Raw genomic sequence first — 13,837 nt, forward strand, 5'->3', positions numbered from 1 at the left:
CACAGGGCACTGGAATCCAGGAAGCAGAGCCTGTATTTGGCAATGTGGTGCCTGGGCCCAGAGGTGGGGATTTCTATCATTTACAGGCTCTTCAGAAACAACCACCATTGTTAACACCTGGCCAGCTAGCTTAGTTCTACTCTCTTGAGCCTCATTTTGCTCAAACCACTAGATCTGTAACGTTCCTTGGTTATCTCTCATGACCCCCTCCCTATGGTGTGTGTGTGGTAGAGGTGGGACTGGGACTTGGCCAGGACTTCTAGGTTCCTTTACAGGATCTTGGAAACAACTAACTCCACTGGAGTCCTGTTTCTGAGATGGGGCCAGCAGGGTGGCTCTAAGACCTTGCTACTCAAAGAGTGGTCCTTGGACTACCAGCCTGGTGTCCCCTGGAAGCTTGTTAGACATGCACAATCTCAGACCCGATCTCAGATCTAATGAATCAGAGCCTGCACTTTAACAAGGTCTCTGTACACCTCGAAGAGTGAGAAGCACTATTCTGAGACACTGAACATATATGCATGAAGCTAAATGGCTGCAAAAAATCAGCCAAAATTTCCATTTTATGTTCTCAAATCCTAGAATCATGGTGAGAGTTATGCTTTGTTGTGTCTGCTGAATGCTGGTACTGAGGAGGCCAAGACACACGTGACCCCTTTTAATCCTTACAACAGCTCTGCAGTGAGTATGGTTATCCCCATTTACAGGTGATGAAAGTGAGGCTACAGAGAGCCAGTTACTAGTAGAGGGCTTAGCACAGTCTCTGCATCAAGACAGAGCTGGGCTCTGGATTTAGCGAATGTGTTCCCCGGGTGTGTGAGCGTGGGTATATTTTTCAATTTTTCTGAACCCTCGGTATCCTCATCTATCAAAAGAGATTGTCCTTCTTTCAGAGGACAGTTAAGAGTATTAAGTGAGATAATGCACTTAAATTGCTTCTCAGGGACCTGGCATTATAACAGATGTACAGTAGCTGCTACCAAACATTCAGCAGTGGTTGCCATGCTATTTCTATAACACTGTGGCCTCTCAAGGTCACTCACTAGTCACTGGAAACATGGAGATCTCTAGGAACAGCTAGATAAATGCTAGAACTTTGAGCTGCGTTTTGCAGCTGTCTGGTGACTGTTGTCATCTTAGCAATTCACCCAGAACTACTACGCCAATCACTCTGCTGGCAGAAAGGAAAGCAGGCGTAACCAAAAAGAGTGTGATCAATATGCGATTAAGGGACCCCTCTGGTTCAGTCTGCTGCATTTTACTGTTGAGGAGCCTGAGACGGGTGGGGAGGAGAACCAGAGCTGTCCAAGGTCATGTCAGGTAGAGACAGGCTCCAGAGGGTCCTGGTGGTGTTCTTTTCACCAGCACCCTGTGTATTTCCCTGTCCTGGAGATTCAGGCAGGTTATAAATGGCCAAGGACCCTCCTCTGCAGCCATGTCATGGTGTTGCCAATGGACAGTGAATGCACGGGCTGAGGGCATGTATTTTGGAACCAGCTGACTTTGAGCTTTGAATCCTGGCTAAGGCTTTGATGAGGACCATGCAGGATAATGCATGTAGCTCGTTTAGTACACGGCCGGCAGGCAGTAAGCACTCAGTAAAGCCAGCTATTAACAATACTACCATGGTCACCACCACCACCACCAGCATCATCCTATCACCATGAGCAGTGGCAGCAGCAATGTACTTTATACCTGCCTGGGCCCTTCAACTTCCTAAACATCAAAATCTCTGTTCAAATTCTTCCAAAACGGGCAAGATGTTCAGGATCTTATAAGCAAAACCCAAACACACAGCAATATCCTGCAGGAACCCCAGGGGTGCACTCTGCTCTGACACCGAGGGCCAGGCAAGCTTCACACTGTCCTCAAGTGTGATGGGAAGAAGCCTGGGTCTTTGAGCCTGGCTCCAGTACTGTCAGACTCAGGCCAGCTTTAAGGTGAGGGAAGTGAGACTTAAGAGTATGGAGTAGTTATCTTTAACATAGGGATGACACCACCCACCTCACAAGCAGAGGAAGGAATAAATACATGAAGTCCAGGTGCCTGGTGCAGAGTCGATGCTTAAAAAGATGACTACACGTGTACAGAATTGGGGATGTCATACATTCACAGCTCTAGGAAAGCAGCAGACACTCCTTGGGAGTTCAGTGTCACAGACTGATAATCCCCAGGGAAACCACCTGTTCCCGAGAGCCACCACCCTGGCATTAGGGACCAGCAGTAGGCTGAAGGTAAAAGGCAGCCATATATCAGCTATTAAGTACTTACTGAATACTAGGGACTGTTCTAGGTACACTGCATGTGTTATTGTACATCTGCTTCTCACAGTAAGACTTTGGGATGGGTCCTATCCTAGTGTGCAGATGGGAAGCCCAAAGTGAAGCCTCTGGTTATCACCACACAACTAGGAAATGACAAAGCCGGGATCGACACCTGCTGATCAGTATAAATCCATAACCTGAGTTTTCTCCATTGAATATAAAGGAATGTGAGGATCCAGGTCTCTGGAGCGTGTCTGCTTAATTTCTAGTCTTCCCCTACAATATGTATACATATATGGTGCAGTGGTAAAGAACCTGCCTGCCAACGAAGCAGACATAGATACATGGGTTTGATCCCCGGGTTGGGAAGATCCCCTGGAGGAGGGCATGGTAACCCATCCCAGTCTTATTGCCTAGAAAATTCCATAGATAGAGGAGCCTGGCAGGCTGCAGTCTACGGGGTCACAAAGAGCTGGACATGACTGAGCGACTGAGCACATGTATGTAAGGGTGTATGTGTGGGGGGGCGGGGGCGGGCAGGAGTCTGGGACGACCCTGAGTTTGAGGTCCTGGAGTTGGCTGCACAACTGAGCGACTGAGCACATGCATGTAAGTGTGTGTGTGTGTGTGTCTGGGACCACCTTGTGTGTGTGTGTGTGTGTGTGTGTGTGTGTGTGTATGTATGTGTGTGTGTGTCTGGGGTTGGCTGCCTGGGCAGGGAGGGCCGTCTGCCCAGCTTCAAAGAAATCCCTTGGCTGTCTTGTCTCAGGCCTGTAGATGGCACTCTGACACTGTCTACTGGGGGCGTGGCTGCAGCAGAGAAAGCCACCTCGGAGGCCTGCTGCCCAGAGCCAGTCTGCCTGTCAAGCTTGTCACGATACCCACAGACCCCTTGGGGACAGAAGACCAGGGCTGCCAGCTCCCTCCCACTCAGCTTGGACCAGGTGTGTGCCTCAGACGGTCTGGGCACTGGCTACAGACTCTCGGTTCACCTAGAGCCTTCCGATGGGGGCCCTGGGATGCTGGAATCTGGGAAGCTGGGAGGGTTGTGGGGAAGAGGACCCAGTCATGGCTTTGCTGGCCGCTGTGAGGCACGCTGAAGGGCTCAGTTATCCAGGAAACCCTCCAGGGGAAGGGGGCGGGCTCAGGAATCATATAGCCCTGGGTCCTAACCCAACCCGACTGCTTACAAGCTTGGGACATTGAGTCAAGCTCTTTCAACAGGTCTGCGGCTCAGTTTCCATGTCTGTAAAATGAGAATTCATAAATCCTTCCTCACAGAGGAAAAGATGAATAAAGTGCCAAGCAGAGTGCATAGGACCTCTTCCATTCTCCCCAGAGGTTAATGTGCTGTAGATGTGGCAGAGAGAGGAGGAAGGAGGCAAGGGTTATTCTGGAATTAGCCTGGGTGTCCAGGGAGGACAGGAGAGCTGAAATGTCCATCCCGGCTTGGCTGTGCTGAGCCTGTCAACAGGGAAGGTTGACTTGGCAGCCTGTAGGCCTGTTAATCCCCATCCTTGAACCTCCTCAAGCTGGAACCAGTGCTTTCAGGACTAGTTGTTCTGAGAGCAGAGAGGGGTCGGGGGTGGGGGAGACTCAGGAATCCCTCCGTAAGGAAGTCAGGATGCTGGTGGGTTCGAGGGATGTCTCTAATTGGAGGCAAATTAACTCCTGATACTTAATCTGCCCACGTTCAAGTTAAGAAAATACAAATATTACATTTCTTCCCCATCTCACTGCATCACTGTCAAGACTGTAGCGGTCTTCTACTGTAAGGCAGAGGGATGGTTGCTCACTGTTACGTACCAGCCTGGATGGGACGGGGGTCTGGGGGAGAATGGATACGCGTATATGTATGGGTGAGTCCCTCTGCTATCCACCTGAAATTTTCACGCTGTTAACTGGCTATACCCCAATACAAAATAAAAAGTTAAAACTTTGGAGGGAAAAACCCCAAAAAACTGAAGGAAAAAAAAAGACTACATGAGGTCCTCTGTGATTGGCATGGATGTGATACCACGGGGAAGGCCCCACCAGTTCTGGGAGTTTGCTGACAAATACTGCTTTGGGGTCAGCTGTAAAGTGGACTTATGCACTGTCCTTGGAGAAGGGATGGTCAGCAGGGCGCAGCGCCCCCCAGCAGCCTGGAAGGTGGGGGTGGCCTGCGTACCTTGTAGCCATAGGGGCAGGCGCAGCGGTACAGCTCCGCCGGGTCCCGGCTGCACGTGCCGTTGTTCTTGCACGGGCTGGAGAGGCAGGGGTCGCACTTGGCCACAATGTTGATGTCCACCGGCCCTGACGGCAAACCACAGAGAGTTGGCAGGCGGTCCCCCAGTAGGCTCGCTGCCACCCCTCCCTTCTCCTCTGCCCTGGCTCCCTCCTTGGTCAGCCACCAGGCTCTCCTCATCTCTGTCCAGACGGCGGCTGGCCCTCTCCAGCCAGTGCATCCAGTCCAGCTAGAGTCCCATTAATTCAGTCATCATCCGGAGAGGAAAAAAATCACAGCGGGACATCATTCAGAAGCACTTCTCAGTCAAATCAATTACTCTAATTAGCCTGATCCGATTTTGGTGCTAATCTGCAAACAATGCACCATAATTAGAAACCCCTTGTGTATCTTTTTATATTCGGGAAGCTCCAGGCCCAGGCTCCACTGGGACCTCCCATCCCTCCTTCCCCAAACACCTCTCCCCACAGAGTAGTCTCTGCCAGGCTACAGAGGGCTCAGAACCTGGGCCAAAGGCACACAGAGGAAGTCCTCCTTACAGAGCCCTGGAGTCGGCAGGAAGAGGTGAGACACGGCCCGGGAGACGCAGCAACGGTGCTCACAGTGGCCAGCGGGGCTCAAGTGTATTTTGCGTCCATGACAGTTTCAGCCACGCCCTGTGCTCCTCGGCCGTCAGGGCTGGGAGCAGAGGGGTCACGTCCCTGCACAGAGCTTTCCACAAGGGCTGTGCCACCGCTGCTGCCAGCGTGGACAGTCCTGGATGGTCACGCCCTGTTTCATGGCAGGACTTTCAGGACCTGGGGTGACAGTCATCAGTTTGGAGACTGGGTTGAGACTGACCCCAGAGTGAGTCTGACCATTTGTGGGGGTGGTGAACAGAATGGCCTGACTGAGAACCAGCGCCAGTTGGCTCAGTTTTGGCTTCACTGAAGAACAGGGCATTGTCTGTTCTAGAGAAACTGTGTTCCAGGGACATAATGAAGTTTTAGAGGTAAAATATATCTGTAAATCAAAATAAATATCGAGACCTTAAGAGATAAATAAAGGACATTAACAGACAAATGTGTAGTACAAATGGAAAGTAAGTTTTTGGAAAAAAAAAAAAGTTCCCCCAATAACCAAAGGCAAAATATAAAGGTATACAATATTTTGCCTATTGAATTAGCAATGATTACAAAATGAGATAAAATAATGCAAGGGTCCAATGAAAACTGTACTCAAACGATGCTACTAGGAGTGAAAATTGGTTACAACCCTTTCTGGAAATCAATTTGGCAATAAATGTGAAGACCTTTGTAATGATCATATACTTTGGCTCAGTAATTTCTGTTCTCTGAATCTTATCTAAGGATGTAATTTTAAATAGAGACAGACTTTTATGCAGCCATGGTAAGGAAAAAAAATTGGAAATACTCTAAAAGTTCAAACTCAGGAACTGGTTAAATTCCTGTGGAGTTATGGTGGAGTGTCACAGCTTGGTGATCAAGACCATGTTCTGGAATCAGAAAGACCTGGAATTCTCTTAACGGTGTAATCTTGAGAAGTCAACTAACCTCAGTAAGCCTCAGGTTTCTCATTTTGGCAAATTAAATGACTCCATGGAAAGTGAGAATTAAATGAACAATACATGAAAAACTGCTTAACAGAATGCCTGCCATAGAATAAGAACCTAGTAGTAGTTTGTTATCATGATAATTGCAGTCAATCAAAATCTCATGAGATCAAAGTATGCTATAGTAAAATGGGAAAATGCTTATGCTCTAAGAATGTTGGGTAAAAAAATTCAGGTTAAAGATTTTCCCAACTATGCAAAAATAGGTAAGGAAAGAAGTCAATGAGGAATACATAGAAATAGCAGCAAGGGACTTAGGGGAACAAATGACAAACGGATACTTAGATGTAGGTCTACATTGGTTTCAGCATCTGAGTCTTTGTGTGGCCCATGGAAGAAAGGGGACAGTGGCTTCAGAAGTCACACTTGTTGAGATGCCTAGCTCTGACGGGCTCTTGGAGGCAGGGCAGACCCTGCGGGGGGGCGGGGGCAGAGATGGGTGGAGGGGCGGGCCAGCACCTACCTTTGCACTGGAAGCGGTGGGTGGGCGTGGTGAGCAGAAGCCGGTCAGCCATGGGCTCAGGGCTACTGCAGCGGGCGATACCAGGCTCCTTGTACCCAGCTTTCACCCACTCTGACAGCCAACGGAGGCTGCAGTCACAGTGGAGCGGGTTGGTTCCCAGTGCCCTAGGAGGCAGAGCAGGAAATCAGGGTCCCCTGCCCAACCTGGCCCATAGGCTCCAAAGTCTCGGCCCCTTGAAAAAGTAGAATATTTAGACTTTGCCTAGACTGGGGGTGTCCAACAGCAGGACCAGCAAAGACATTATTCCCACTGGGGTGAAGTCAATGACTTCAGACTGTATCTCCAATCCCTGAAGGTGTTTCAACCCCACACAAGCCCCTCCCTTCTCTGAGGCTTGGTCTCATCTACCCTGGTGAGATCCCATCCTCAACTCACCCCCAATTCCAGCCCCTCCGGGAAGCTTCGTGGGCCTTCTGCCATTGATTACCTGGCTCTCATGTCCCACTAAAGGGTGCACTGGAGGATATACTCGGAGAGAAGGTTTTGATACCCAGCAACCTAGGAAGCAGCTTCAGACCACCAAAGGGGGCTCAGAGCATGCCAGCTTCAAATATGCTGCGTTGGCTATTGACTGTTTTGAGCTGAAGGCACTTAGGAAACACGAGATGCTGTTTCTGCCTAAAAGCAGGTCATATTTCCTATGAGAAAGGTACCCTCCCTGCACTAGAAAGAAAAGAACATTCTTATCACCAGAGACTGGGAATTGACACCAGAATGGATCTGTACAAACAAACCTACTAAAATATTTCCTAGTCACTGTCCCTTGACTTACTGCCTCTCACACAAGCCCCTTTGTCTTGTTACGTGGGTGCATAGTAACTTAGTTGTGTCTGACTCTTTGCGATGCCTTGGACTATAGCCCGTCAGGATCCTCTGTCCATGGGGATTTCCAGGCAAGAATATTGGGTGGGTTGCCAGGCCCTCCTCCAGGGGATCTTCCCAACCCAGGGGTTAAATCCCCATCTCCTGCATCTCCTGCATTGGCAGGTGGATTCTTTACCACTGAGCCAACAGGGAAGCCCTTTGTCTTGTTATAGCCCCACACTTTATCATTCTTTCTATAAAAACATATACAGGAATTCCCTGGTGGTCCACTGGTTAGGGCTCTGCGTTCTCACTGCTATGGGCCCAGGTTCAATCCCTAGCTGGGCAACTATAAAACTAAAAATCCCACAAACCACACAGCATGGACAAGAAAAAAAAAAACAAAACAAAAAAACAGAAAAACGTCTATCAACTTTGGGGCTCAACGGTTTCTTTGGATTTTCAATTTCCTTTTGAAGACTCCATGTACACTTTATATTTTTATAATATTAAATGATTTGTATGCTTTTCTCCTGTTAATGTGTCTTATGTCAGGCTGGCCACAGAACCAAAGAGGATATAAGGAAATTTTTCCTCCCCTATAGCACTCAGCTTCAAAATGTAGTGGAGGGAAGCCTCCAAAGAAAGACACCTTCAGTGCAGATACCTCCAAAGTGCTGTCTGGGAAGAAAACACCCAAGTGAGGAAAACACTCACTTCCACTGAGTTTTAACCATAGCCTTTTCTGGGCTTCCCTGATAGCTCAGTTGGTAAAGAATCTGCCTGCAATGCAGGGACCCTGGTTTGATTCCTGGGGTGGGGAGATCTGCTGGAGAAGGGATAGGCTACCCACTCCAGGATTCTTAGGCTTCCCTTGTGGCTCAGCTGGTAAAGAATCCACCTGAAGTGTGGGAGACCTGGGTTTGAGCCCTGGGTTGGGAAGTTCCCCTAGAGAAGGGAACAGCTACCTACTCCAGTATTTGGGCCTGGAGAATTCCATGGACTGGGTTGCAAAGAGTCAGACACGATTGAGTGACTTTCACTTTTAATTTTCTAGTTTTTGAATATTTCATAATATGCATGTATATCAGTATTGTAGTATATATGCACAATATGAAAATAATTAAATATACAGAGAGTCTATAAATACACTCAAACATGTTCACTGGGAGAGATATGCAATACCTAATATTTAGGGGCCTCAGTATCGCCTGTGTGAAGTGGGAGGGGCTACCTGATGCTGAGTTCAGACAGCATCTGTGTTTTGGCATCAAGGCAAACGTGGATTTGAACCAGGTCTTTGCCACCCACTAGCTGTGCAATCCCTGGACCAAGTCTTCAGTTTTCTTAACTTCAGTTTCACCATGTCTCATAATGGGATAAAAATGCCTTATTTGCCATAAGAAATACATGAGATAATTCATTTAAAGTGTTGAGCACATAGTAAGAATTTTATGTTCACTCTTGTTAAACATTTATATTGTTTACATAATTAATGATGATGTCCATGAAGGCATCTGAAGCAGGGAACACACAATGTACACAGTGTGGGTACATTTCTGTAAATAAAATACGTTCCATACATATGGAAAGAATCACACCGAGGTGGTAACAGTGACACTACTATCCCTGGCATTACAATCTTTTCTGTTTTGAGTAGATGCATGAGGGGGAGAAACAGGGCTACTTACAGATGGGAAAGAGACGTCAGGTCATTGAAGGAGCCTTCGGGAACACTGGAGATGTCGTTGCCGTGGAGGGTTCTGAAGCAGAAGCACAGATCAGATCAACCTTCAGTGAGAGCTTTGAGCTCAGTACCCTCTCCCGGTGTCCCAGGCCGGCTAGTCAAGCCTCCACACACAGCCCTGCTCCGGCCGCAGCAGGGGATGTCTCCTTTAAGTCACGGGCATGGATGTTTCCACACCTAGCTCAGAAGCAGGAATGCAGTGGGTAGAGGGTTTGGGAAAGACCAAGATGAATTAGACGTGGGATGGAATCAGAAATCAGTCCCTTTCAGCTGTGGAACACTGGGTGAGTTACTTTCCTTTTCAGGGCCTCCATTTTTACAGCTGAAAAATGGAGAGAGATAGCTATTTAAAGGAGACACTGGGCTTTCAGAGATAATGGGAAGAACTGTGGTTGAGATGGGATGTTCTGGAGCTGAGCAGTTTGTATTCAAACTCTGACCCTGCCACCTACCAGCTCTATGACTGTGGGCAAAGTTACTCACCCTCTCTGGGCCTTGGTTTCCTACTGTAAAACGGGAATGGAAGAAAGTAAGGAGATTTGCCACAGCAGGGAGCTGTGGGTGCATTAGTCGTGAAGCCTGGCATTTTCTAAGTACTAGATGGTTAACCATTAGTAATATTTGTAAAAGGGTCTTGAACAATGTCTGCTACAGATCAAAGTCTGGTTCCCTTCATATTTACCTAGAGAGATTTAAGGGGGATTGAGAAATGCTATCAATCCCAGCTCAGGAGATAGAAGGAAGGGAGGGCTGTATATTGTCACCCTGATTATTTAACTTATATGCAGAGTACATCATGAGAAATGCTGGGCTGGATGAAGCACAAGCTGGAATCATGATTGCCAGGAGAAATATCAATAACCTCAGATACGCAGATGATACCACCCTTATGGCAGAAACTGAAGAAGAACTAAGGACCCTCTTGATGAAAGTGAAAGAGGAGAGTGAAAAAGTTGGCTTAAAACTCAACATTCAAAAAACAAAATCATGGCATCCTTTCCCATCACTTCATGACAAATAGATGGGGAAACAGTGGAGACAGTGACAGACTTTATTTTTGGGGCTCCAAAATCACTGCAGATGGTGACTGCAGCCATGAAATTAAAAGATGCTTGCTCCTTGTATGGAAAGCTAGGATCAACCTAGATGGCATATTAAACAGCAGAGACATTACTCTGTCAACAAAGGTCTGTCTAGTCAAAGCTATGGTTTTTCTACTAGTCATGTATGGATGTGAGAGTTGGATTATAAAGAAAGCTGAACACTGAAGAATTGAACTGTGGTGTTGGAGAAGACTCTTGAGAGTCCCTTGGACTGCAAGGAGATCAAACCAGTCAATCCCAAAGGAAATCAGTCCTGAATATACATTGGAAAGACTGATGCTGAAGTTGAAACTCCAAATCTTTGGCCACCTGATGCGAAGAACTGGTTTGTTGGAAAAGACCCTGATGCTGGGAAAGATTGAAGGCAGGAGGAGAAGGGGAAGACAGAGGATGAGGTGGTTGGATGGCATCACCAACATGATGGACATGAGTTTGAGCAAGCTCCAGGAGTTGGTGATGGACAGGGAAGCCTGGTGTACTGCATACATGGGGTCACAAAGAGTCAGACACTCTGAGCGAATGAACTGAACTGAGAACTGCTGTCAACCCCAGCTGAGGAGACAGAGGGAAGGGGGCACTCGGCCCCTGGAGAGATTCCCTGGAGCTGGACATTCATCTTTATGGGAAAGGGTTTGGCATCAACCACACACATACGTGGGTCTCACTCTTATGTGCATTATCTGACAGTATGTCTGAGGGGCCAGGCAACCTCCTTGGCATTAATCATACCTCTCTCTACTCTGTGGTGCAGTAACTGGGAGCTATTCTCACTTGAAGGGTGGGGGCACACACTGAGCTTTTAATAAATGCCTGGAGAACAGGTCTGAGAAAAAGCTGAAGGAACATGGTTTTGCTGCTGAAGTAACAACACGAGTGAATCCCCAACTCATGGGCTATCCCCCCATGAAAGGATGCGTCATCCACTGCAAAGAAAAAAAATCCCCATGCTGATGACTCACTTTGGGTCTGGCCTGGGAAGGTCTGGCCAAGGTGGAGGACAGCCACAGAAACTCAAAGGTTTCCTTAGTGACTGCTGGGCACCATCCCCTGGGCTGCAAAGGGAGCCCTAGTTAAACGAAGGGGTGATTAACATTGACTGTGGAAGTGTAAACAGGATAATAACTTAAGAACCTGCTCTTCTGTTTTCCTCTTAGCTGATGTTAGCCTGCCCTGGGTCTTCAGCTGGAATATAGATGTGAGCTTAATTACACTTAATAACAAGTAGAGCCTCTTGAGCTAACTGAGCATTGAGGCTAATACACATGCATGTTTCTGAACCCCATTCCCAGGAATTCTGATTCAGCGGATTCTGCATTTCTTTTTTTTTTTTTTTTTACGTCAGACAGGTAATGTGCCGATGTCGTAACAAGGTTTGGAGGGACACACATGTCACGCAGCAGCGTGAACACCCAATCATCATGCTTATGAACTACAAAAGGATCTGGATTCTGCATTTCTACTGCTGCCCGGGTCCTCCAGACCACACCTGGTTGTCCCATGTTGCTATCCTCATTACCATAAATCGGTTCTCAATGCTTAGGCAGCCAGGACAACAGGATGAAAGTACCTAGTCCTCTAAAGAGTGTTCGGGGTAGCTTCTCACCTTTCTGGATAAGAAGGGGCTGAAGCACTCCCTCACACATTTATCAGTATCATTCAGTCTCTAATCCATGTGGTCACTTATGAATCAGAGCGGCTCCCGCCTGCTATTAACGTGGATGACTTCATGGCTGCTTGCTGTTTGCAAGCAAATGCACCCAACCCCATTGTTAATCATTTCCAATGCGGCTCGGGCCCCTGGAGAGGCACAAAGCTCTAATTTAAAAACACCAAATGACCCAAAGGCAGCTTTGGTCTTGTGACTCCTGCAAGTCACACTCCCATTTATTATGAGCTGAGCTGCTGAGATCTCTATAAACTGGCAAGTAATGGGGCTGTAATTTACTGGGACAATGCTACAGAAATCAGCCTAGGCTGTAGGTTCTGGCTTCTGGTTTGGCCCCCAAAGAAGGACTCTTGCATGTCCAGTCACCCTCTTAAAGGATGCCAGGGGAGTGGGACCAATGCATCCTCCTGGGAAGCACTTTTCTCTCTTGTTCTCCCTTATACCTCACGGAGGTGGGGAGGGCAGGAAAGAGTGATGGGGGATGGGTGCTGGCAAGCAACTCTGAACTGGACATGACTCATCTTCAAGTGCCCGGTGCTCCCTTTTTCCACCTGACTCTCAGGTGGTGGTCAAGCAGCCTGGGGAACTCCAGGGTGCATGTGAGAACATCATGAGAACAACAGGAGGGCGTAACCATTCCCTGTCAGTTCTCGGTTGCCTGAACCTGGATCTGAATAAATAGGTGACGCTCGAGGCTTGTACAATAGATGACATGAACTGCCCTTGTCCTAAATGTGGGATGGGGTGGGTGAATTCTCTTCTGAGCAAACTAGGCAACTCCCAGGTGACCTGGGGGCTGTCTAGAATCAGAAAACATGGGTTCAAATCCTTATGCTGATAATCAATGTCTGTGTAACTTAGACAACTGACATATTCTTTCTGTGCCTCAGTTTTCTCATCTCTAAAATGGAGGAGTTCTTAATATCTACTTCCCTGGTGGCTCAGTGATAAAGAATCTGCCTGCAACACAGGAGACATAGGTTTGATCCCTGGGTTGGGAAGATCCCCTGGAGGAGGAAATGGCAACCCACTCCAGTATTCTTGCCTGGAGAACCTCATGGACAGAGGAGCCTGGCAGGTTACATTCCACAGCATCGCAAAAGAGTTGGACACAATTTAGCGACTAAACAATTTGTAGTAGATACTTTTTTGGGGTATGGGTTGATCAACATCAAACACCTCTTTTCTGTTAACAGTTCCTCCCTCTTCCATGGGGACTCACCCCTCTCCACTTCTGAGTCCAAGTGGTTTGGCCTTGTGGGCAGAGCTATGGGCCAGGTCTGCCCAATCAGAGTCATGGTGATTGCTCTGAGGTTGAGCATGTTGACCTGAGCAAGTCAATGAGAGACATTTCTGGGGTTTTCCTTGGAATTATGAGGACAGAGGCAGTTTCACTCTGTGAGGCAGAGAAAGGCGCATTTCTGACAGTACCCCTGGAGTACTGGCGTCCAGCCCTAGAACCTAATACCTACTATTGCATTTTTCAGTTCCCTGCATTGATACAGTCTCTATTTCTGTCTAAGGTGGTTTGAACTGATTGTCTTTGCCTTCATTCGGGAAGGCATCTCATATACTGCATCCTAAGCTAGGATGTACATATGGTTCAGCTGATGCAGGACGCAGAGCAGGGCCCACGGCAAGCCCTCCATTGTGTCAGCCAGGATTACTGCAAACACTCTCCCAACTCCTCCCTTCCCTGTTCCAGGACACCCTGAGGCCATTCCTCTCAAGGCGTTACTCACCCAGGGTGGAAGCCTGAAGCCATGCAGCCCATTGTTCCCAAGGAGCCCCGTGTGGGGTTCCAGCAGACACAACGACTTCTGGCAGAGCCGGCCTGTGTCCATTACTTCTCTGCCCATCTTATCTTTCATGCCACCCCACTCTTTAGTTC

General features: G+C 48.0%; 1 protein-coding gene and 1 non-coding gene across 3 annotated transcripts in view; both read right to left on the bottom strand.

Annotated features, from left to right (window-relative positions):
- SLIT3 (slit guidance ligand 3) overlaps positions 1-13,837 on the bottom strand; it is a 717,262-nt gene that overhangs the window by 51,301 nt on the left and 652,124 nt on the right. For both annotated transcript variants that reach the window (XM_043488926.1, XM_043488927.1), the window contains 3 exons: positions 9,122-9,193; positions 6,567-6,730; positions 4,435-4,559 (listed from right to left, as the gene is read on the bottom strand). In XM_043488926.1, coding sequence (XP_043344861.1) covers positions 4,435-4,559; positions 6,567-6,730; positions 9,122-9,193 — 361 coding nt within the window. The remainder of the gene's footprint in view (positions 1-4,434; positions 4,560-6,566; positions 6,731-9,121; positions 9,194-13,837) is intronic.
- Positions 11,617-11,721, bottom strand: LOC122454666. Its single transcript, XR_006273479.1, has one exon. It is a non-coding gene; the product is annotated as a small nucleolar RNA U13 (small nucleolar RNA).

Source organism: Cervus canadensis, chromosome 16 (genome assembly GCF_019320065.1).
Source record: "Cervus canadensis isolate Bull #8, Minnesota chromosome 16, ASM1932006v1, whole genome shotgun sequence".
NCBI lineage: Eukaryota > Metazoa > Chordata > Mammalia > Artiodactyla > Cervidae > Cervus > Cervus canadensis.